Source organism: Salvia hispanica, chromosome 2 (assembly GCF_029641045.1).
Source record: "Salvia hispanica isolate PSC_SH4W2 chromosome 2, Shi_PSC_v1, whole genome shotgun sequence".
Taxonomy (NCBI): domain Eukaryota; kingdom Viridiplantae; phylum Streptophyta; class Magnoliopsida; order Lamiales; family Lamiaceae; genus Salvia; species Salvia hispanica.
Window position 1 is genome coordinate 6,582,458 of NC_142693.1, and position 20,551 is coordinate 6,603,008.

General features: G+C 38.9%; 3 protein-coding genes, 2 non-coding genes and 1 pseudogene across 5 annotated transcripts; all 6 read left to right on the forward strand.

The window, feature by feature from the left end:
* Positions 1-1,168: 1,168 nt before the first annotated feature.
* Positions 1,169-2,475, forward strand: ATA1 (TAPETUM 1). The gene is made up of 2 exons (XM_048082163.2): positions 1,169-1,216; positions 1,290-2,475. The coding sequence occupies exons 1-2, from the start codon at positions 1,170-1,172 to the stop codon at positions 2,128-2,130; spliced, it is 888 nt and encodes a 295-aa protein (XP_047938120.1). The 5' UTR covers position 1,169; the 3' UTR covers positions 2,131-2,475.
* Positions 2,476-8,587: 6,112 nt separating this feature from the next.
* LOC125201143 (glutathione transferase GST 23-like) lies at positions 8,588-10,052 on the forward strand. Its single transcript, XM_048099097.2, has 2 exons — positions 8,588-8,948; positions 9,015-10,052. The coding sequence occupies exons 1-2, from the start codon at positions 8,631-8,633 to the stop codon at positions 9,366-9,368; spliced, it is 672 nt and encodes a 223-aa protein (XP_047955054.1). The 5' UTR covers positions 8,588-8,630; the 3' UTR covers positions 9,369-10,052.
* Positions 9,727-9,887, forward strand: LOC125202944 (U1 spliceosomal RNA). The gene has a single exon (XR_007173271.1). It is a non-coding gene; the product is annotated as a U1 spliceosomal RNA (small nuclear RNA).
* A 1,094-nt stretch (positions 10,053-11,146) lies between the features above and the next one.
* On the forward strand, positions 11,147-11,307 carry LOC125202956 (U1 spliceosomal RNA). The gene has a single exon (XR_007173281.1). It is a non-coding gene; the product is annotated as a U1 spliceosomal RNA (small nuclear RNA).
* Positions 11,308-13,349: 2,042 nt separating this feature from the next.
* LOC125185619 (aspartic proteinase CDR1 pseudogene) lies at positions 13,350-14,669 on the forward strand (annotated as a pseudogene).
* Positions 14,670-15,933: 1,264 nt separating this feature from the next.
* LOC125201148 (aspartic proteinase CDR1-like) lies at positions 15,934-18,047 on the forward strand. Its single transcript, XM_048099112.2, has 2 exons — positions 15,934-16,677; positions 17,309-18,047. The coding sequence occupies exons 1-2, from the start codon at positions 15,935-15,937 to the stop codon at positions 17,874-17,876; spliced, it is 1,311 nt and encodes a 436-aa protein (XP_047955069.2). The 5' UTR covers position 15,934; the 3' UTR covers positions 17,877-18,047.
* The last annotated feature ends 2,504 nt before the right edge of the window (positions 18,048-20,551 follow it).

Below are 20,551 nucleotides of genomic sequence, written 5' to 3' on the forward strand. Positions count from 1 at the left end.
GGTCAGGTCTTAAGATAACACCTAGTACCTCTGTCCCTGAAAATTTGATACATATTACCATTTCGGTCCGTCCCTAGAAATTTGATACACTTCACTTTTACCATTTTTGGTAGTGGACCCCATATTCCACTAACTCATTTCTACTCACATTTTATTATAAAACTAATACTTTAAAAGTAGGACCCACATCCCACCAACTTTTTCAACTCACTTTCCATTACATTTCTTAAAACCCGTGTCTGATCAAAGTGTAGCAAATTTTGGGGGATGAAGGTAGTACAATCCAAAATTATTTTATCGAGACGTAGATCAAAGTTTTATTTTTATTAGACTACTAATAAAATAGTTTATTCACATAAAAATTGATTAGAATTAATATTTTTTACTTTTACAGAGTTAATTATTATTTAATCAATATAGTTATTTTAATATTATAGGAAAAGAGAGAGAGAAAAATATAATTATAAAGTGATGTAGAGAGAGTTTTCGTATTTTTTTGTGAGGCGGGGCAAGATCAATGGAGATTGAAAAGGAAGGAGACGTGCGGGTTCCGTTAGCCTTCGCCGTGTTCTTCCTTTGCGTGACCACCGGCGGCGTCTTCCTCTTCCTCTACGTGTTCGTCCCCAGCCTCTCGCAGCCGTGGTACCAATCCGCCGCCCTCTTCCTCATCGCCGCTCCTTGGATCTTTTGGCTCCTCACCTTTTTATACACCATCATGAAGCGTTGTTGCGGGGCCCGCCCCCCGCCCGCAGCAGACCACAAGATCTCCCGGCGCCCCTCCACCACCACCGGTGGCTCCTCCCAAATTCCATTGACCAATCCTGTTTGATTGTCGATTGGATTTCATTTTTCTTTTCATTTTGTTAGCTTTTGTCTAACATATTGTGGTTGTATAATATGTCACGTTAAAATGTGTACCATTTCATGACATCATCATTGGATGCTATCACACAAATAATAAAATTACTTCCACTCTTCGTATTTTCATTACTGGTTCATGCTAAGAAAGCTTTCACCTACTTTAGAAATGTAGTTTGGTAAGTAAAAAGAGGTTACATATTTGTTGTGTCAATGAAAAAAGTGTGCATGAGCAATAACTCAACCATTCCCATACAAGAACTAGCTATATATTAGTGCATGAATTGAAACAAGAAGAGTTATACAATCAAATGGAATCAAATGAGAGAATAATTGACATTACAGAACCTTCAAAAAGGTTAGTACAATACACTAATATCTTTGCCCTCTCTTTTTCATTATTTGTGACTTCTCTCTTCATGTTACACAAGATTATTAACAGGGAAAGTCGCGGTGATAACTGGTGGCGCGAGGGGGATTGGAGCAGCAACGGCTAAAGCCTTTGCTGAAAACGGGGCGAATGTTGTGATTGCTGACATACTAGATGAGGCAGGAGCACAGCTAGCTGCTGCAATCGGAGGGCAGTACGTGCACTGTGATGTCTCCTTGGAGCGAGACGTGGAGCAAGCAATCCAGGCGGCCGTGGGCTGGAAGGGGCGGCTGGACATAATGTTCAACAATGCTGGTATATCTGGCCCTGAAGGGAGCATCACCAGCCTTAAAATGGAACAGTTGTCTGCCCTTCTCGCGATAAATCTCAATGGAGTGGTGCACGGGATCAAGCACGCTGCACGGGCCATGATCGAGGGGAGAATTGCAGGGACGATCATATGCTCGTCGAGTTCAGCAGCCATGATGGGAGGCCTAGCACCACATGCCTACACCTTGTCCAAAGCTGCAATTCTTGGAGTGGCAAGGAGTAGTGCCTGTGAGTTGGGGATGCACGGGATTCGAGTGAACTGCGTGTCGCCACATGGAGTGCCCTCGGAGATGCTCATGTCCTCCTTCCGGAGATTCCTCGGGGATCAGAATCTGCAGCCTCGAGATGTTAGCAAGATCGTTGGGGAGACGGGGAGTCTGTTGAGGGGCAGGGGAGGGAGCGTGGAGGATGTGGCCGAAGCAGTGGTGTTTCTAGCAAGCGACAATGCAGGATTTATAACAGGACACAACCTAGTTATAGATGGAGGTTTCACATATGGTAGCAGTCAAATGAGTTTCATATACCAAACCAAGGGTGATATAAGCATAGAACCACATGACCTGAAAACATGATCAGTAGTAGTATATGATTTTGTATCAAACACATACAATGCTCAGAGTGCCAATGTTGATGCTGCAAAACAAGTAAAGGAATTACATTTAAAATTACTAACTCGATGAAAGCCAGAGGCTCGATGTTGTGTACACTATCAAGGTTTCACCATTGTCGAGTTTAATAAAATCGTTTCCTTGTGTAGAAGGTCAGAGCGAGGTTGTGTACTTGTGTTGTAGTCCTGGTATTTCATAGAGATTGTGGTTATATTTGTTCTAGTCGTGGTATTTCGTGTGTTCTTCTACATATGAAGAACACACCATTATACTACTGGAATTGGGCATTGTTGATGGAGCAGGGTTGGGATTCTCTACTGTGCAATCTTGAGGCTGATGTTCCTAATACAACCATGTGTATCCCTAATTTAATGAATGAAATCACCACGAGTCAAAAATAAGTTATTCTCAATCTCACAAGTAAATCTCATTGACTTTGCTTAGAAATTTCTAAATAAAAAAAAATAATAATAAAAGAATATTTCTTCTGTCCGCAAATAGGAGTTTCGTTTTTCTGTTTAAGTCCGTTTAAGAATAGTAGTTCCAGTTCATATATACTATAAATGGTAATATATACAAGTAGTATCTTTATTCCACTAACACTTTTATTAACATTTCTTAAAACTCATGCCAAAAAGAAATGAGACTCCAGACAAAGGAGAATTAGTTTAAGGAGAATTAGTTTAAAGAGTTCTAGAGCGTACGAGAATAAATCAACTTGGGAACTTTGCACTATTATTTTAATTGAAAAACACTAGAATTAGTGTAGGACAATTAGCTAAAATATTCTAGGTATGTGGGTTACTTTGAGTCTATAAATGGCCTTAGACGTTGGCAAGTGTAAGAATGACATATAGTGTTATATTTAGTTTGAGAACGAGTTATCTATCAATATATAGTGTTATAAACTTGCTTCTATTAATTTATTGTGTATAGCATTTTTCCAAAACTTATGATTTGTTGTTTTGATGTTATTATCGTAAACAAATCTTATAAACTACTATTTCCTCCGTTCCGACTAAGATGACACATTTCTTAGTCGGCATAGGATTTTAGGAGTTGCTGGTCAATGTGTTTATTTTACGAGGGAAAAATAATGGATGTAAGTATTAAATGGAGTGGGGAAGAGAGTTAAACATTTAATTAGAGTGAGAAAAAAAGTGATTGGACGAACCCAAGACCTTTGGCCTCAGACATTATTAAACTAAAGTGTTAGTATGCACTCTCTTTATCCTATGGCATATTCTCTTTTTTGATGTCTTATTCTAATTAATATACTATACATTTCTTGAAATGAAAATATCATTATTTTCAGCTTTCACTTTATCGACTTTTATTCCTTATTTACTCAACTCACAGAATAAAAATATACAAAATCACATACCGAATAGAAAATACTTCACTTAGAGTGGAAGGAGAGAAGCACATTTTTTTTTTCATGAAGAGTATGTATATATTATTCTTATTTTGTTAATTATTTCAAATTTTATATTTACTTGTGAAAATTATATGATCCGTGCATAGCATGGGTGTTGATACTAGTATATGGAGTAATAATCAAATCTTTTTGGTTGTGATATTGTTTTGCTAGGGTGAGCATAGGTTAAGATGATCTAAGATAACTAATGTAAAATGGGTTTTAAGATAAGGATTAACATAAAATTCAGATAGATAATTTAACGATCATGTTTGGTAACCGGGACAAAGAACTAAAATTACTAATATAACCCTATTAAATTTAATTTTAATCAAAAATACCCCTATTTCTCTTGCCCGAGAGTATAATTAAACCAATTAAATAATTGGAAAATGAGTTCTTGCTAATCTTAGCAAAGAGTTAAATAAAACTTGTAAAAATCGAGTTACGGAACTGAAAGGAAAGATTAAATACGAACTACAAACGGAAGAAATAACAGGGGCAAAACCAAAACAACAAGGAGCTCAATACAATCAAGAACATTAACAAAAGAAGATATCAAATGAAGGAAATGCAACTCCTTGATAGAATACCTGCCAAATTCCCACCCAAAAGCTTACAATTTTAAGAGTCATAATTGAACAAGAAAAGGAAAAGAAAATAGTATTGCTCGTGATTAGCGGCATGATGAAGTATTGGATATGCTTTATCAGAAATTAGGGCTCTATTTAGGTGGAGGAATTAGAGATTTCCCAAAAATTAGGGTTGCAGAATCGCTCTCTCAATTATTTTGTAAATCATATGAAAAATATGATATTTTGGTAATTTTATGTTTTATCTGGTAATTTGGGCTGATAACATATGATAAAATATACTCCGGTCCAATAAAAGATGTCTTACTTTTCTTTATAGTTTAACCCACTAGATGTCGCATTTCTTACATTAATATAAATATAATATATTTTTTCTTTCTACTTTAACAAACAAATCAGGGCATCCACAATGGGACGCCCTAAGCGACGCCCTATGCACCGCCACGTCAGCATTTTATCCTCCTCCTATTCCACCTGCAGTGGGGCGGACTATAGCCCACCCTAAGCGATGCCCTAAGCATTTTTCTATTATTTGAATATTTAAATACTTCAAAATTTGGAAAACTAACTTCATTTCATTAAAATTCAAACATTACAATACGAAATAAAAAAAAACTACAATTTATCAACGGCGGCAGTTGCGGGTCCAAACTTCTTCAATCATGTCGGTCATGAGCTGAGTATGGTCTTGTTGGTTGCGCATTGAGGCCTGTCGCTGTAGAACCGCACCGAAGCCAGTCGGTAATCCTCGAGTGACCGGCGAGGTCGCCGTGCTGGAGCTAGATTCGGGTTCATCATCCACCCAATTGGTGACATGGCCACGTTCTTGTTCGACTATCATGTTATGCATGATGATGCACGCATACATGACGTCGGCGATGACGTCCTTGTACCAGAAACGCGTCGGACCTTTCACGATTGCCCACCGCGATTGAAGCACCCCAAAAGCCCGCTCCACATCCTTCCGGGCTGACTCCTGCTTTGCTGCAAATAAGACTCTCCTCTCACCAATTGGGCAGCTGATCGTCTTCAAAAAAACAGGCCACCTAGGGTATATGTCATCGGCCAAGTAGTACCACATATGATGTGTGCGGCCGTTGGCAGTGAACTGAATGGCCGGACCGTGACCCCTGCACTGATCGGCGAATAGGGTGGACGAGTTGAGGACGTTGATGTCGTTGTTCGACCCGGCTACACCAAAGTAGGCATGCCAGATCCAGAGACGGTGGTCAGCTACGGCTTCTAGGATCATCGTCGGGTGGCTGCCCTTGTAGCCGCTAGTAAATTGGCCTCTCCAGGCCGTCGGGCAGTTATTCTACTGCAAGTGCATACAGTCGATGCTCCCTAGCATCCCAGGGAAGCGGTGCACCGTTTCGTGCATCCGCATCAGGCTCTGGCAATCGTCAGCAGTCGGACGTCGCAAATATGTGTCGCCAAAAGCCTCCACAACTAACTTACAAAATTTCTTCAGACATTCGCGGCCAGTTGTATCCCCGACGTGAAGGTACTCGTCGAACATATCTGCTGTTGTGCCATAGGCCAACTGGCGGATCGCAACCGTGCACTTCTGCAACGACGTAAGTCCGGTCTGCCGAATACTGGAAGTACTCATCACGGCCCTCCAACGTGTGCACAATGCGGAGAAAAATATCTCGGCTCATTCTAAAACGACGGTGAAAAACATTCGGGCTCCACCTTGGATTCCGGCAAAATAATCTGCGAACAAATGTTCGTGCTCTACGTCGTGCTCGCGGGGGACAAACGTCCGACGTCGTATCGGGCGAGGGACCCGCGCCTCCGCCGCCGCCTGCTCCCGCTGCATTTGTGCCAAGCACTCCGCCTTGGCTTCATTAACGGCATCGAACAAGGCTCGAGTCAAGGCCCGTCTGCAGCCATACGATGTACTCAAATCGTAGTCGTCGGGATTCATTTTTGAGTCGATGAGAGAGAATAATTGAAGAGAAATTGAAGAGATGTGAAATTGGAGTGTGTGAAATGGTAGTGAATAGTAGTGTTTAAATAAGAAAATTTTTTTGAAAAAATTCAAAAGAAAAGGAAACGCGTGCCCATCGTCCGCGTCGTCCACAGTGGCAGACGATGCGACGGACGATGGGTATCCTCCGCGGACGATCTATCGGGCGCGGACGATGGTTAACCCATTGTCCGCGATGCTGCAGTGGCGGACGATGCATCGTCCGTCGCATCGTCCGCCCCATTGCGGATGCCCTCAAAATCTTCTAAAATCCGGTGTTATTCCATAAGTGTGATATCTTTTATGGGCCGGAGGGAGTACTAAATTGCTTCGGGCCTCAGCGGGCCGAGATTGGCCTAAGTCTTAAATATAGATCATATAGATAAATTATCTTATCTTCCAAACACTCAAAGAAGCATAGATAACTCATCAAAAAAGGATGTTCGGTTTGCAAGATTGTATCCCGGATTAAATTAGAAACGAGCACATGGATGTACCGTCTCATCTGCCGATTCACTCAATGTGGAATCAGGCTTCCAACAAATATTACAAGAAGATGGAGTTAATATTCGATATTTTTTTGAGAAATCATGATACACTTTATTCTTATTTTATGGAATAATAATTTTTGTTTTATAAAGCTGACTAAACGCTACTTTCCATTAAATTGTTTAAGGAAAATGGTATGCATTGATTCTGGAAAATATTTCTTTTGAGTTTGACAAACTTGTTCCATGTGTATACTATATTCGTCCCAAAAATTTTTATATTTATCTTTTACGAGTATTGATATGCTGAGCGCTCATTTTGAGCGCCAGCTGAGCGACTGTCTCTCTAATCACATTTTTTCCTTTTTATAATATAAATATTATTTTTTATTTCTCTATATAATATGAAATCGCCTCTTATTTCTTATTCTTCAGCAATATTGCGTTAAAAAACTCATCTGCACGTTCATCGTCATACTCCACAACACAATCTGTTCTGATTTTTTCTTCAAATTCAGATTCCACAACATTTTCTCCAAACTAAATTAAACATAACATCTCATCTTGTAATTTCTTGTATCTCCAAAATTTTGAAGAATCTCAAATTTGCGCAGATGGATATGATAAATTTTCAAGAATTAGAATTGGGCAAGAATGAAGAGAATCAATAATCATGATAAATTTCCAAATAAATTGCGCATCCCAATTGGCAAAGTAGAAATCAAATATATTCTCTATTCTTCTTCTGACTTCTTCATTTTGCCATCCTTAGATTCGAAATTTGTTGAATGTATTCATATAAAAAAATACTACTGAGAATTATGTGGCGAAACTTGAAAAGAAGTGTAGATAGAGAGTTCAGAAATTCCAGAGTATATCCATACCAAATAATTGTAAATAAAAAAACAATCATGATTGAGATTTGAGGCGAACACAAGAATCAAGAGATGAAAATATTGCTATATTCGTATTATAAAACTGTAAATTAGAAAAATAATAGGAAAAATTGTGACGAGTAAGGGTCGCTCAAGCTGGCGCTCAAAATGAGCGCTCAGCATATCAATCCTCTATTTTTTACTATTTTATTTTATCTTCACATTTTATTGTAAAACTTAAATTAATCCCTAACACCACGTGTCGTACCCACGAAAGCAGCGATCGCCACGGCAAGGGACCGGGAGGCCGTGTACAAGGGTCAGCCGGCAAGATTGCAAGGTGGGGTCCAGGGGCTTCAAATTTTAACCGCATTATCAATTTATGATCAGTCATTTTATTTAATTGTAAATGAAAAATAGTTAATTCTATAGTTTATCGTCTTAATTACCTCGATCAATCAAAAAAATAATCTACTTTTTGATCCAATTTTTAAAATTAATTTTCCACTCAATATTTTCTTTCCGTATGTCTTTCATCCCAAATTCTCTATTTCTAAAGGATTGCTAAGGATTCGACAAATATTTTAATTTCGTAGAGACTCAAATACCAAAAAGCAAAGCCGAAGTTAGAATTTTGACGATGGGGCTCCAAACATCAATTGTGGGGTACTCCCTCCGTCCACGAAAATTCGTCCCAGTTTGACCGGGCACAGATTTTAAGAAATATAATGAAAAGTGAATTAACAAAGTTAGTGGATTGTGAGTCTTACTTTTATATATTGGTTTTATAATAAAATGTGAGTATGAATAAGTTAGTGGAATATGAGGTCCACTATCAAAAATGGTAAAAGTGAAATGAGACAAATTTTGGGGGACGGACGGAAATAGAAAAATGGGACAAATTTTCGTGGACGGAGGGGGTATATTTTTTGATGTTGATGACATCATAAGCATCTGCAGCATTATTTATTTCAGTAGTTGAAATGGTTAAGTAATATTTATTCTATCATCAAGATATTGACGTAAGCGATGACGAAGCTCCCACATTCCATATTTTGAAAAGAAATTGCCTACAAGTATGATCAACAACATAGTTTCACAATACCAGTCCAATGAGAAATGGCAGAAGCAGAAGAGTTGAAGCTATTCAGAACATGGTCGAGTCGATACGCTTTGAGGGCAGTGCTAGCTCTCAAGATCAAAGGCGTCGACTACCAAACTGTTTTCGAAGATTTGAAAAACAAGAGTGCTTCACTCCTCCAATACAATCCCATACACAAGAAGGTGCCTGTTCTGCTTCACAACGGCCAACCCATCTGCGAGTCCCTCGTTATCCTTGAGTACATCGACGGGGTCTGGAAGCAGCCTCCTCTCCTCCCGGAACATCCCTATGACCGAGCCATGGCTCGGTTTTGGGCCAAGTTCGGAGATGAAAAGGTATCATGTATAAGTCCTTATAAAAAAAATGCTCAATCTTGTATATTAAGTGGTGAAATCTTGCAGGTTATGCCATCGCTGCGGAGTGTGTTCCTTTCTCAAGGAGAAGTGCAGGAGGAAGCTGTTGGTTCGTGGATGGAGAATTTGAAGTTGTTGGAAGAGTTATTGGAAGGGAAGAAATTCTTTGGAGGAGAGAGGATTGGGTACCTTGATATTGCTTTGGGGTGGATGGCCAACTTGATCAGCATATATGAGGAGATCATTGAGATGAAATTGGTGGATGCTGAGAAATTCCCTCTGCTATCAGCATGGATGAGAAACTTATCAGATGATCCCGTGATAAGAGAGTGCTGGCCGCCGCGACACAAGATGGTTGAGAAATATGTGGCTGTTCGTGAAGCTCAGTTGTCGTCGACCTGAGCTTCCTCCCAGCAAACCGTGATCATGCTTGGAAAGAGCGCTTAGATGACCATATTTATGTTGTATGTAATGAAATCTTGACTTGTTTTGCTTCTCTATTCTCTAACCTCAGATTTTGCAATCAAACGCGGAGATAATTAAGAGTTGTCCTCGTTTTATTTAGACTCAAGCATATGGAGGTGAAATATGTTTAAAGAGTGTGAGGGAGGGGATAAGGATTTGCGGAGAAGGGAATGGGTGTATAATTTTATTTGTAAAAGGAATTTGTGATGTTGGGTAGTAGTATCCCACATCGGTGGGAGAGAGAGAAGGGAGAGAGGCTGGGGTTATAAAAGAGGGTGGAGTGGAACCGAGATACATACTTACCTGGACGGGGTCGATGGGCGATCCATAAGACCCATGGCCTAGGTTGGCGACCTCCATTGCACTACGGAGGGGCGCCCGCCTAAGGTCGGCCCAAGTGGTCGAGCCTACGTCATAATTTGTGCCAGAGGGGGCCTGCGTTCGCGCGGCCCCTGCCCATCTTAGTCTAATCTTTATTTCCCCTGTTTGGGCGGGTTTGGTTCAATAGATTTTGAAACTAAACAAATTTGTATTTAAGTGTATTTCGTTTTTCAATATTTGCAAAGTTCTTATACTAGTAAAAATGAATTTTATGTAATAATTTGATATTTGAAAAGTACTGCTACTATACTAGTAGTAAAAATAGGTTTTATGTAATAATAATACCAGAGGTGAGTGAGGACTGGGGACTATCATTTCGTCTTGATTCAATTGCATTTGAATCAATGGGTCAACCAAGAGAGGCCATTACATGAATATCCTGGACCAAGAACACGTTTGCATCTTCGTAACGGTATTGAATTAATGATCTCTTCAGCTTCAACCGGACCACGAAAAGATAAATTATGCAGGCATAGTGTTCCATCCTAGGCACAACAGTATGTTCCCTCTTGTTGCTTGGCTATGAGAAAAAAGCACAAAGGCAATGAACTTAGAAAGTAGGTAAATCTAGTATTATCCCTTCTAGTCTAATCTTTTAAGCATTTCTAAAACCAACAACTTACATGTCAGAGTGGTTGCCAAAAGATGCTTGAGTTGTCCATGTAAATTGTATCTCGAAATTTCATCTTCTTAAATTGCTCGAATGAATCATGTAACTCTACATTTCACATGTTGGAAAGATGAATAATTTCAGGAGGCAATCAAAATTATGTGTTGTTGGTGTTTAGGGAGTAGATTAATGATCACCATACTTCTGCACAATTACTGATTTGCCGATTAGGAATCATTTGCAAAGTGTTCAGCTAGATATGAATTTATATTTGTAAAAGTATCTTTTAGTAGTACTACCATTGGAGTGAAAAATATAACACCATCCTTGTATCTGCTGTATGAATTAAAAGAGCAGAGAATCAAAGTGTGTAACTTTCTCTTACACCAGTGCTACTCTTTGAACATAATTGCTGATCAGCTGTGACATGATGATACAGATCACAACTCTTTGAGATGTAGAGTTTTCACAACATTAAGTCATAAATCATAAGGATTTTTGCATATCCCTTTGATATCAGATTGTGCAATAAAACTTCCTTGATAGTGATAAAGATCATAAGAGTAGTCCTCACATAAATATGTGTCGTTGGGTGGAGATAGGGATTAGTGGAGAAGAGAATGGGTGTAGAGCTTTATTAGCAAAAGAGTATCCCACATCGGTAGATGAGAAGATAAAAAAAGAAAGAAGGAATATAAAATAGGGGCGAGTAGCATCATAAAACTCACTTACCTGGATGGGGTCGATGGGTGATCCATAAGGCCCATGGCCTAGACTGGTGACCTCCATTGCACTCAGGAGGGGCGTCCGTCTAAGGTCGGCCCAAGTGGTCGAGCCTGCGTCATAATTTGTGACAGAGGGGGCCTGCGTTCGCGCGGCCCCTGCCCAATCTATAGTCTAACCTTTTTTGGTGTTTTACTAGTCTCCATTTATTATGTACCAGCAGCAGCAAGAGTTGTCTCTGTTTTGTCTCAAATTGCTCTTGAATCTTGCTTGCGAAGAGAGTTTAGATAAAGTGGCTCATCATGCATGATGTTGTCAAGCATGTTTTTTTCATTTTTGAAATGTGTTTTCCACATTGCTGTGGGGTTGGTGGAAGTAGTGGAACATGAAAATGTGTCAACCTGATTTGAAACTATGTTACTCCATTCATTTCTAGCAGACCAACTCTTTGTAATGTCTACCACATGGGATTTGTGTCAGACAGGCTTTCCATGGTCTTGTACCATTTCAAATGGATCTGTGGGGAAGAGAATGGATGCATAATCTTGTTTGCAAAAGGAAATTGTAATGTTCAGTATCCCACATTGGTTGGAAAGAAGGGAAAGATACAAGGGGTACAGAAAAGGCCATGGCCTAGGTTGGTGACCTCCATTGCACTTAGGAGGCCCACCTAAGGTCAGCCCAAGTGGTCGAGCCTGCGTTCGTGCAGCCCCTCCCCATATTACTGTCAAATATTTTTCTTCCCCTTTCTCCTAAGGTTCCATTGATTTTTTTAGATTAACCTTTTATATTGAAATTGTATACTTGAATCAAAACCCATCTCTTTCTCATTTGAGTAGGAATATCTTTTGGGATAGTTGCTTCATTTGTAATAGGACACCTACACTCTCATAAGTTCATTATGTTTGGAAAGGATGTTTGATGAAGTCGACACAAATTTACTTTTACACATGACGTGTTTCGGTCCTAGAGATTAATTTTCTGCATTTAATTCGAAAGTTACTTTGTATGAGCTTGAAAGTCAACTTGAAATATTTGTTCTTGGTGTGGACATGAATGAAATTTTTTCACAAATATTGGCAGTGTTAGACCATGACATAGAATAAAATCAGCCATGCAAGGCATAGTGTCCTATCCTAGGCAAAACATTGTGTGTATATAAAACTAGGATTCACGTTCCATTAAGTTTTTACATTTTTTTTTATGTCTCTTAAAATACATGCCGAGTCAAAGTAAAACACGTGAGGGGGAGTATAATATATTGTTGAAATGATGTAAGAAATCATCATTAATACTTTACTAATTAGTATACTATTATTATTATCATTGTCAATATATGAGGGGGGTCCAATTTTTTTTATTTCATTTATCTGTACATAGGCACACAATATACTGCTGATTTTATTATAAACAATTTATACACAATTTACTTTGAATTTCAGCAATGAAATTTGACTCATGTAACATTTGATACGTATTTAATTTAATTTTATCATAATTATGACTTGGTATAATTTTTTCAATATGTAACTAAAGGTAACTTTTTGTTATTTGATATTTAATTTAATTTTATTATAATTATGAATTGGTTTAATTAAAAGTTACTACCTCCGTCTCTGAAAATTTGATACAGTTTACTATTTCGGTCCGTCCCTGAAAATTTGATACACTTCACTTTTACCATTTTTGACAGTGGACCTCATATTCCACTAACTCATTCCTACTCACATTTTATTATAAAACTAATACTTTAAAAGTAGGACCTACATCCCACCAACTTTTTCAATTCACTTTCCATTACATTTCTTAAAACCCGTGTCGGGTCAAAATGTAGCAAATTTTGGGGGACGGAGGTAGTACTATTTTTGTAAGTTATAAATTATACGATTTCAACAATTAAAAAAGATAAAACCAAATCAAGTAAGTCATGGTATTGTTTGCTTGATTTGGGGTAAGGATTTACTCAAGTTCTGAGTGAAAGCAGAAACTGGTGAATGAGGACGTGATAGAGTTTTGGATTGAATCAATGCTATTATGCTAAATAATCTCATATAATTAAGAATATTAAAATCAATCTTTATTCACACAATCAAATTGACAAATTTATATGGACATTTTATATACCCTATAATAATACAGTCCTCGTGATTAAAAAAATATCACAGATTAGTTGTCTAAATTAAATAGCTTAGTCGTTACTAAAAATGGCGCCAAAATCCAAAATCCCCAAATCAAATTACGTAGCTCTAATCTCCTTCATTCTAATCTCCGAATCAATCGCCACCGCCGCCGGTTTCACCACCGATCTCATCCACCGAGACTCTCCCCAGTCTCCTTCCTACGACCCCTCGTTCACGCCCACGCAGCGCCTCATCAACGCAGTGCACCGCTCCGTCCACCGCGCCGGACTCCTCAGCCGCCGGCAGCGATCCAAACCGGAGCCGCAGCCGGATCTGACCAGAGGCGGCGGCGAGTATCTCATGAAATTCGCCATCGGCACTCCGCCCGTCCCCACCATCGCCATCGCCGACACCGGCAGCGACGTCGTTTGGACGCAGTGCAGCCCCTGCCTCCACTGCATCAACCAGAGCCTCCCGCTCTTCAGCTCCCGCGCCTCCGCCTCCTACGCCAGAATCCCCTGCAAAACCCCCACCTGCGACTCCCTCCGCCGCATCACCACCTCCTGCAGCCGAACCAGGCAGAATTGCCGCTACCTCGCGATGTACGGAGACGGATCCTACACCGACGGCATCCTCGCGACGGAGAAATTCACCTTCCCCTCCTCCGCGGGGACGCCGATCGTCGTCCCCGACGTTATATTCGGATGCGGATTCCGAAACGGCGGCGTTTTCAGCGGGATCGAATCGGGAATCGTAGGGCTCGGGGGCGGATCGGCCTCGCTGGTCACGCAATTAGGGAAAGGGAAATTCTCCTACTGCCTCGTTCCGATTGAAGATCGAATTCACACAAGCAAGCTGAATTTCGGCGGCGAGGCTGAGGTTTCCGGCAGCGGCGCGGTGACGACGCCGATGGTGGTGAAGAAAGGGATGGAGACTTTCTACTACGTGACGATGGAAGGAATCAGCGTGGGGAATAAAAGGATTGATTTCGGCGAGGATGAGAGAGTGACGGTTAAAGAAGGTAACCTTATTATCGACTCCGGAACTACGGTGACGATGCTGGCTTTGCCTGTGTATGAGAAGGTGATGAAGGCGGTGAAGAGCGTGATCAAACTGAAGCAGATTCCGGATCCGAGTGGGATTTTGGATTTGTGTTACTCTTCGCGAAGCCGAGAGAGGGATTTTCCGGAGATCACGATTCATTTTAGAGGGGCGGATGTGAAATGGAGATTTGAGAATGCTTTTGTGAAGACGAGTGATGAATCAGTGTGCTTTGCTGCTCAAGCCATTGATTTTGATGGATTTTCTATTTTTGGTAACTTGGCGCAGGCCAACTTTTTGGTGGGATTTGATCTTCTCAAGAAAACGGTGTCGTTTAAGCCTGCTCAATGTGGAGGAACCTGAGACTATCACACATAGTATAGTAATTTTGGAGTATATTTATAGAAAAATTTTCTCCTATAATACGAAGTGAAATTCTGTGAAATGGAAAAAAATAAAATATAATAATATTTTTATGGGGCAGAGTGAATATTAATTGACATAACAATTCATATTGGCATATTGCTAACTTAGACCATCTCCAACAGTACTGCAAAATTTAAAATGCAGTAGAAAAAGACCTCCAACAGTACTGCAAAACCAATCCTATTATAGGTTTTTGAAGAAAAAATACCTATCTTTAGGTTTACACTAAAAAGTATACCAAAAACACTTTTTAGATTTTGGTTTATTGCATTCAAGTCCAAATCAATTTATATTATCAAAATAGAAAAAGGAAAGGAAGAGAATTAAAATGCAGAAAAACTTTCAGAATAACTTGCAGGAAAAGCGCGGCTGTGTGAAGAAGAAGATAATATGAATAATAACCTAATTAGTTCTACTAATATTTGATTAGTTTTCAATTAATGGGCTGGCCCATATTAGTATAATATTAAAAATGATTAGTTAAATTAATAATATTAATAACACTTCAAGTAAAAAAAAGTTAGTAAATTAAATCTACTACTACACGTACGCTATTATATTTAATACTACAGATACGTAATTTTCAATATTAATAATTTTTTATTAGTTTAAAATTTGTCAGAATCTTAATTTTAAACAAAATCTTATTATATTTAATTTTAGTTATTGACAATGTTATGGATCAGTGTGTAATTCAAATCAAATATATAAGTGTGATTGAAAAGAATAAAAAGTAAGTGAGTGGAGAATATTCTTTTAAGTTTGAGTTTAGTGTAAATGGTTGAAATAAAATCAATATTTAGTATAATATTTACTATAAAATAAATTTGAGTATAGTGTAATGGTCGGAGATACTCTTAGTATTCTGACTTTTAATTTTTGACACAAATGAGTCTCACTATTATTACTAATGTAAAACAAGATTTGACAAACGGTATGCTTATTACGTAACAACATCCCATATTTACTACTCCATGAATGCCTAGCATAAAGAGATATAAAGTAAAATTTGGAACCATCTGTAGTTGACTACCGAAAGAGTATTGGCTGTATTGCTACACTACATCTCATTCCAACCCAATAATTAATATGGAACAATCTTTAGTTGACTCACATTCTTAGGTCAACTTTCCATCCCTATATAAAACAATACTAGTACACACCATTCATCTCCAAATTACCATCTTTCCCAAATAAAAAACATGGCCAAACCCCTAAAAACAATCTTCTTCCTTTCTTATGTCACTCTACTCTCCTCCCTTTCCATATGCAAATCCGACCCCTTAGCAAATGCGACCACCACCAAAGGCTTCACCACCGATCTCATCCACCGAGACTCCCCCGACTCCCCCCTCTTCGATCCCTCGTTAACGTCTTGGCAGCGCCTCGCCCAGGCCAAGCAACGATCGCTAGCCCGCGCAAGCAGCTTCACCGACCGGCTCATGCAACGAAAGTCGATCGAGTCAACCATCAACGGCGTCCACGGAACATACCTGATCCGATTCTCCATCGGCACTCCTCCCCACCACTCGATCGCCATCATGGACACCGGCAGCGAGCTCATATGGACGCAGTGCGAGCCCTGCACCAAGTGCATGAAGCAGCTCTTCCCGATCTTCAGCCCGGGATCCTCCACGACGTACAAGGATGTGCTGTGCGACTCCCCAGGCTGCGGCTCGTTCGGGCATTCGTCCTTCTGCGACAAGCGGTGGGAGAAGTGCGTCTACAACGTGCGCTACGGCGACAAATCTTACTCCAGCGGCACCGTCGCCACGGAGACGTTTACCTTTGCAGAGAGTAGGAGTCCAGCGTTGCATTATTTCAAAAACATCCAGTTCGGATGCGGACATGACAACTACTTCCATTTTGCAAGCTCCATTCCATCTGGAATTGTGGGGCTCTCCGCTGGAAAATCCTCACTGCTTACTCAATTTGGTTACGACAGGTTTGTTGTTAATTCATGACATCATCTAATGATATGCACTACTATATTAATACTATGATCCAAATTTATAATAAATAAATATTGCATATTAAGTAATTAAACACAACAATTAAAATCACTTGTTGTGTTATTCATTTTTAGCTTCTTAGTACATGGATCAATCATTGAAATCTCTAATTGAACATACATATTATATGTCATTAAAGAGTGATTCTATGGACATTGTTAATATTAAAGAGATATTAAATGGCTAAAGTTCAAAATTGGTCTAGTACATTTTTTTTCAAAAAAACTTTTGGTCCTATACATTAAGTGTGTTAGTTTGTGGTCATAGACAATATGCTTTATTTATTTTTTACGGTTCCTAAAAAATTAACGGTCAACCATGTTTTAAACCTGATCAAGTTTTTAATGTAATGTACGAGACCATTTTTAAGACTTTAAACGCAGTTGACCATTAATTATTTACGGAACGGTTAAATATGGACTAAACATATGTAGTAATTTAAAACTAGAAGCAAACACATTTCATATGTACAATTAAAAGTTTTTTTTATCAAATGTACGAGGTCAATTTGGAATTTTAATTAATTAAAATTTAATATCCTAATATAGGCCATATATGTTTCAGATTCTCCTATTGCCTCACAACGTACGAAGATCGCAAAAAGGGGAGCAAGCTGCATTTCGGCGAAGACGCTGATGTCTCCGGCAGAACAATGGTGTGGACGCCGATGACCGAGATGAACGTCCCGGATTTGTACTTTGTGACGCTGGAAGCGATCAGCGTGGGCAACAAGAGGATCGAATACCACAACCCCGCGCTGCTCGAAGGAGGGAACATCGTGATGGACTCGGGGACCGTGCTGACCGTGCTCCCCGTCAACTTCTACGACGACGTGGAGGTGGCGATAGCGAACCAGATCAATCAAAGGGCCGTGCGGGACTACAAGGACTGGCGGCTGTGCTACTCTGACCCGTTTGTGATGCCGAAGATAACGGTGCATTTGAAAAGGGCGGATGTGGAGTGGAAGCATGAGAATGTTTTTATCAGAGTGAGTCCGGATTATGAGTGCTTGGCGATGCTGCCCAAGGAAGGCTTGCCTATCTACGGTAACGTTGCGCAGGCCAACTACTTGGTGGGATATGATATCAGAAATACGCGTGTCTTATTTAAGCCCACTCAGTGTGGGGTGTAGTTATTTAAGCGTGTCTTAGACTGGCCCGATTAGCCTGCTAAATTTAGAGGGTTAAGTCGAAAAAATTAAGCCTCGTAAAAATTGGGCTAGCCAGTTCAAGTTAGCGGGTCAGCCCCGCGGGCTGGCCTGTTGGGCTGTAAGCAAATATAAGAATTTGTTTTTTTTACATTTTTTTTTTGTCTTGCATTGTGCCATTTCATTTGAACTATTACTCCACATTTTTTATTTAGTATGCCTTCCCAAACTATAAAGGAAAAAAATATAAATACAAATGTTTTCTATATAAATAAATACTTAAGAATTAATTATACTTTCTTGTATTCATATTATATTTTTTGTTTTCTATTTTTAATTTATGCCAGATACTACTCCCTCCGTCCCACCAAAGATGACCCACTTTCCTTTTTCGTCCGTCCCAACCAACAGTGGCGGACGCAGGTGGAGGAAGTGAGGGGCTTAAGCCCTCCCCAAACTATTTTTTTTTTAATAAATTTCTACTATTTTTTCCCCAAAATTCTTAAAAACTATCTTCAGCCCTTCCCAAATTAATATTTTTGGGGTTTAATGGGAAAGAATTTAGTGAGAAGGAGGGGCTGAAAAATAAAATTACAGAGAAAACTTCATGTAACAATGGCCGCATAGGAGTAGGGATGAAGAAGAAGAAGAAATAAATAAAATATCTTAAACTTAAATGATTATAATAATAGTAGTTGAAAAAGTTAATCCCTATTCCTCCTACTTAAATGGTGGCCCGTTTTAACTTCTAGCTCTACAAATATTGTGAATAGTGTAACTATGTTTTAAAAATATTACTAACATTTTTATGGAGTATTAGATATTTATTGCTTTAGCAAATTAAAACACAACTAGAACATGAATTATATTATTCTTTTTTGTTAAACTTGTGTTAGAATTAATTTTATATAGTATTAGATATTTATGCATTTTTATAATTTTTACTTCATCCGTGTTTTATGGTAGTTGGGATAAAGTAAGTGAGAATAAAGTAAGATAAATGAAAAGAGTAAAGTATGAGAGATGATGACACAAAAAATATAGTCTCATTTGTGGATAACACGAGTATTAATGAGAAATTAATAAAGTAAGAGAGAAAGAGAAAAAGTAAAAGTAAGAGCATCCGCAATGGTCGGCTAGCGACCGGCTAGCCGATTCGTCGCGCTGGCCGATCGGCTAGCCGAACCATTGGAGTCGGCCAGCGCGAAATCGGCGAGCCGATCGGCGTGGGCTGGCCGATCGCTCAGGCCGATGCGCTGGCCGCCACAATGGCGGCCAGCGCATCGGCCAGCGCCGATTTTTTTTTTTAATTTTTTTAATTCTTTTTTTTTTAAAAAAATTTAATTCTTTTTTTTAATTTTTGAAAAACTATATAAACGCGATTTTCTCTATCTCTAAATTTCTGTACAAGAGCAACATCTAGCGATGGACAACAACAACTAGCCCAATACAAAATTAAGACCTAAAACAGAAACATGTCATACCGTCGGGCTAGCGGCAAACTATAACAGATTCAAGGTGGCTCGTGTGTGGAAGCCCGGATTTTTTTTTATTATGTTATTTTTATGATTTTTAGTTAATGTACTTTTTTTTATTTAAATAAAATTAATGAATTTTCCCGTATATGTCTCGTAAATTTAATTCCGTATTTTAGTCGTAATTTTAATTCCGTAAATGTAGTATATTTTGAATTATTTTTATTGCGGCTGGCCTATGGCTAGCCTATGGCTGGCCTAAATCTGATGTGGCAGGTAGATTTTTTAGTGTTGCTGACGTGGCAGGGGAAAGAATGGCTGGCCTATGGCTGGCCTATTGCTGGCCTAAGCACCATTGCGGATGCTCTAAAAGAGATAGAAAAAATAGTAGATAAAAATATGAGAAAGAAACTTCCCATTTTCACAAATGGGACTAGTGGATATCCCAAAATGACAAAATGAGACTATTTTTTATGGATGAAAGTGGGTATGAAAAATTTTAGTTAAGCCCCTGCCAAACATTTTTCCTGTGTCCGCCACTGCCAACCAAGATGACCCCTTTCTTATTAGGAAATATTTAAAATACTCAATAATCATTTTCCTCTCTTACTTTATTCATCTCTCCTACTTTTAAACACCCAACAACTTTCTCTCTCACTTACTTTTTTGCATCTCTCCTACTTTTAAACATCAACAACCTTTTATCTCTCTTACTTTATTCATCTCTCCTACTTTTAAACACCCAACAACTTTCTCTCTCCCTTTTTAAACACTTTAAAATTAACATGCATAAAATTCCGTGCCGTCCCAAGAAGGGATCATCTTCCTTTGGACGGAGAGAGTATATTTTAGTTTATAGTTTTAAATATATTTTTAATTTTGTTAATGATGTAGACGTGTATATAGTACTTATAGGACATATAGAATCCTTAGGAAAAAAAATATACTCCTCCACATCGATCGGAGATTAAGAATTAGTGTTAAATAGGTTAGATGAAGATAAAAATAAAATAAAAGGGAGAATAATGTGAAAGAAAGAACAAGTAAGAGTGATTTTATGTTTTGCTTTTTGTCAATTTTTTTTTTCTTGACTTAACTTAGTTGAGATAATCTGTAAAGGAATACGACTCAATTTAGTTTTTAGTCTGATTAACCCATTGGGCTAACCCCAAACCTGAACATTAA

Excerpts from the sequence above, each read along its gene's own strand:
- LOC125201143 (XM_048099097.2), top strand. The coding sequence starts at position 8,631 with ATGGCAGAAGCAGAAGAGTTGAAGCTATTCAGAACATGGTCGAGTCGA. Across the intron at positions 8,949-9,014 it reads CCAAGTTCGGAGATGAAAAG|GTTATGCCATCGCTGCGGAG; the intron begins GTATCATGTATA and ends GAAATCTTGCAG.
- ATA1 (XM_048082163.2), top strand. The coding sequence starts at position 1,170 with ATGGAATCAAATGAGAGAATAATTGACATTACAGAACCTTCAAAAAG. Across the intron at positions 1,217-1,289 it reads ATTACAGAACCTTCAAAAAG|ATTATTAACAGGGAAAGTCG; the intron begins GTTAGTACAATA and ends ATGTTACACAAG.
- LOC125201148 (XM_048099112.2), top strand. The coding sequence starts at position 15,935 with ATGGCCAAACCCCTAAAAACAATCTTCTTCCTTTCTTATGTCACTCTA. Across the intron at positions 16,678-17,308 it reads ACTCAATTTGGTTACGACAG|ATTCTCCTATTGCCTCACAA; the intron begins GTTTGTTGTTAA and ends TATATGTTTCAG.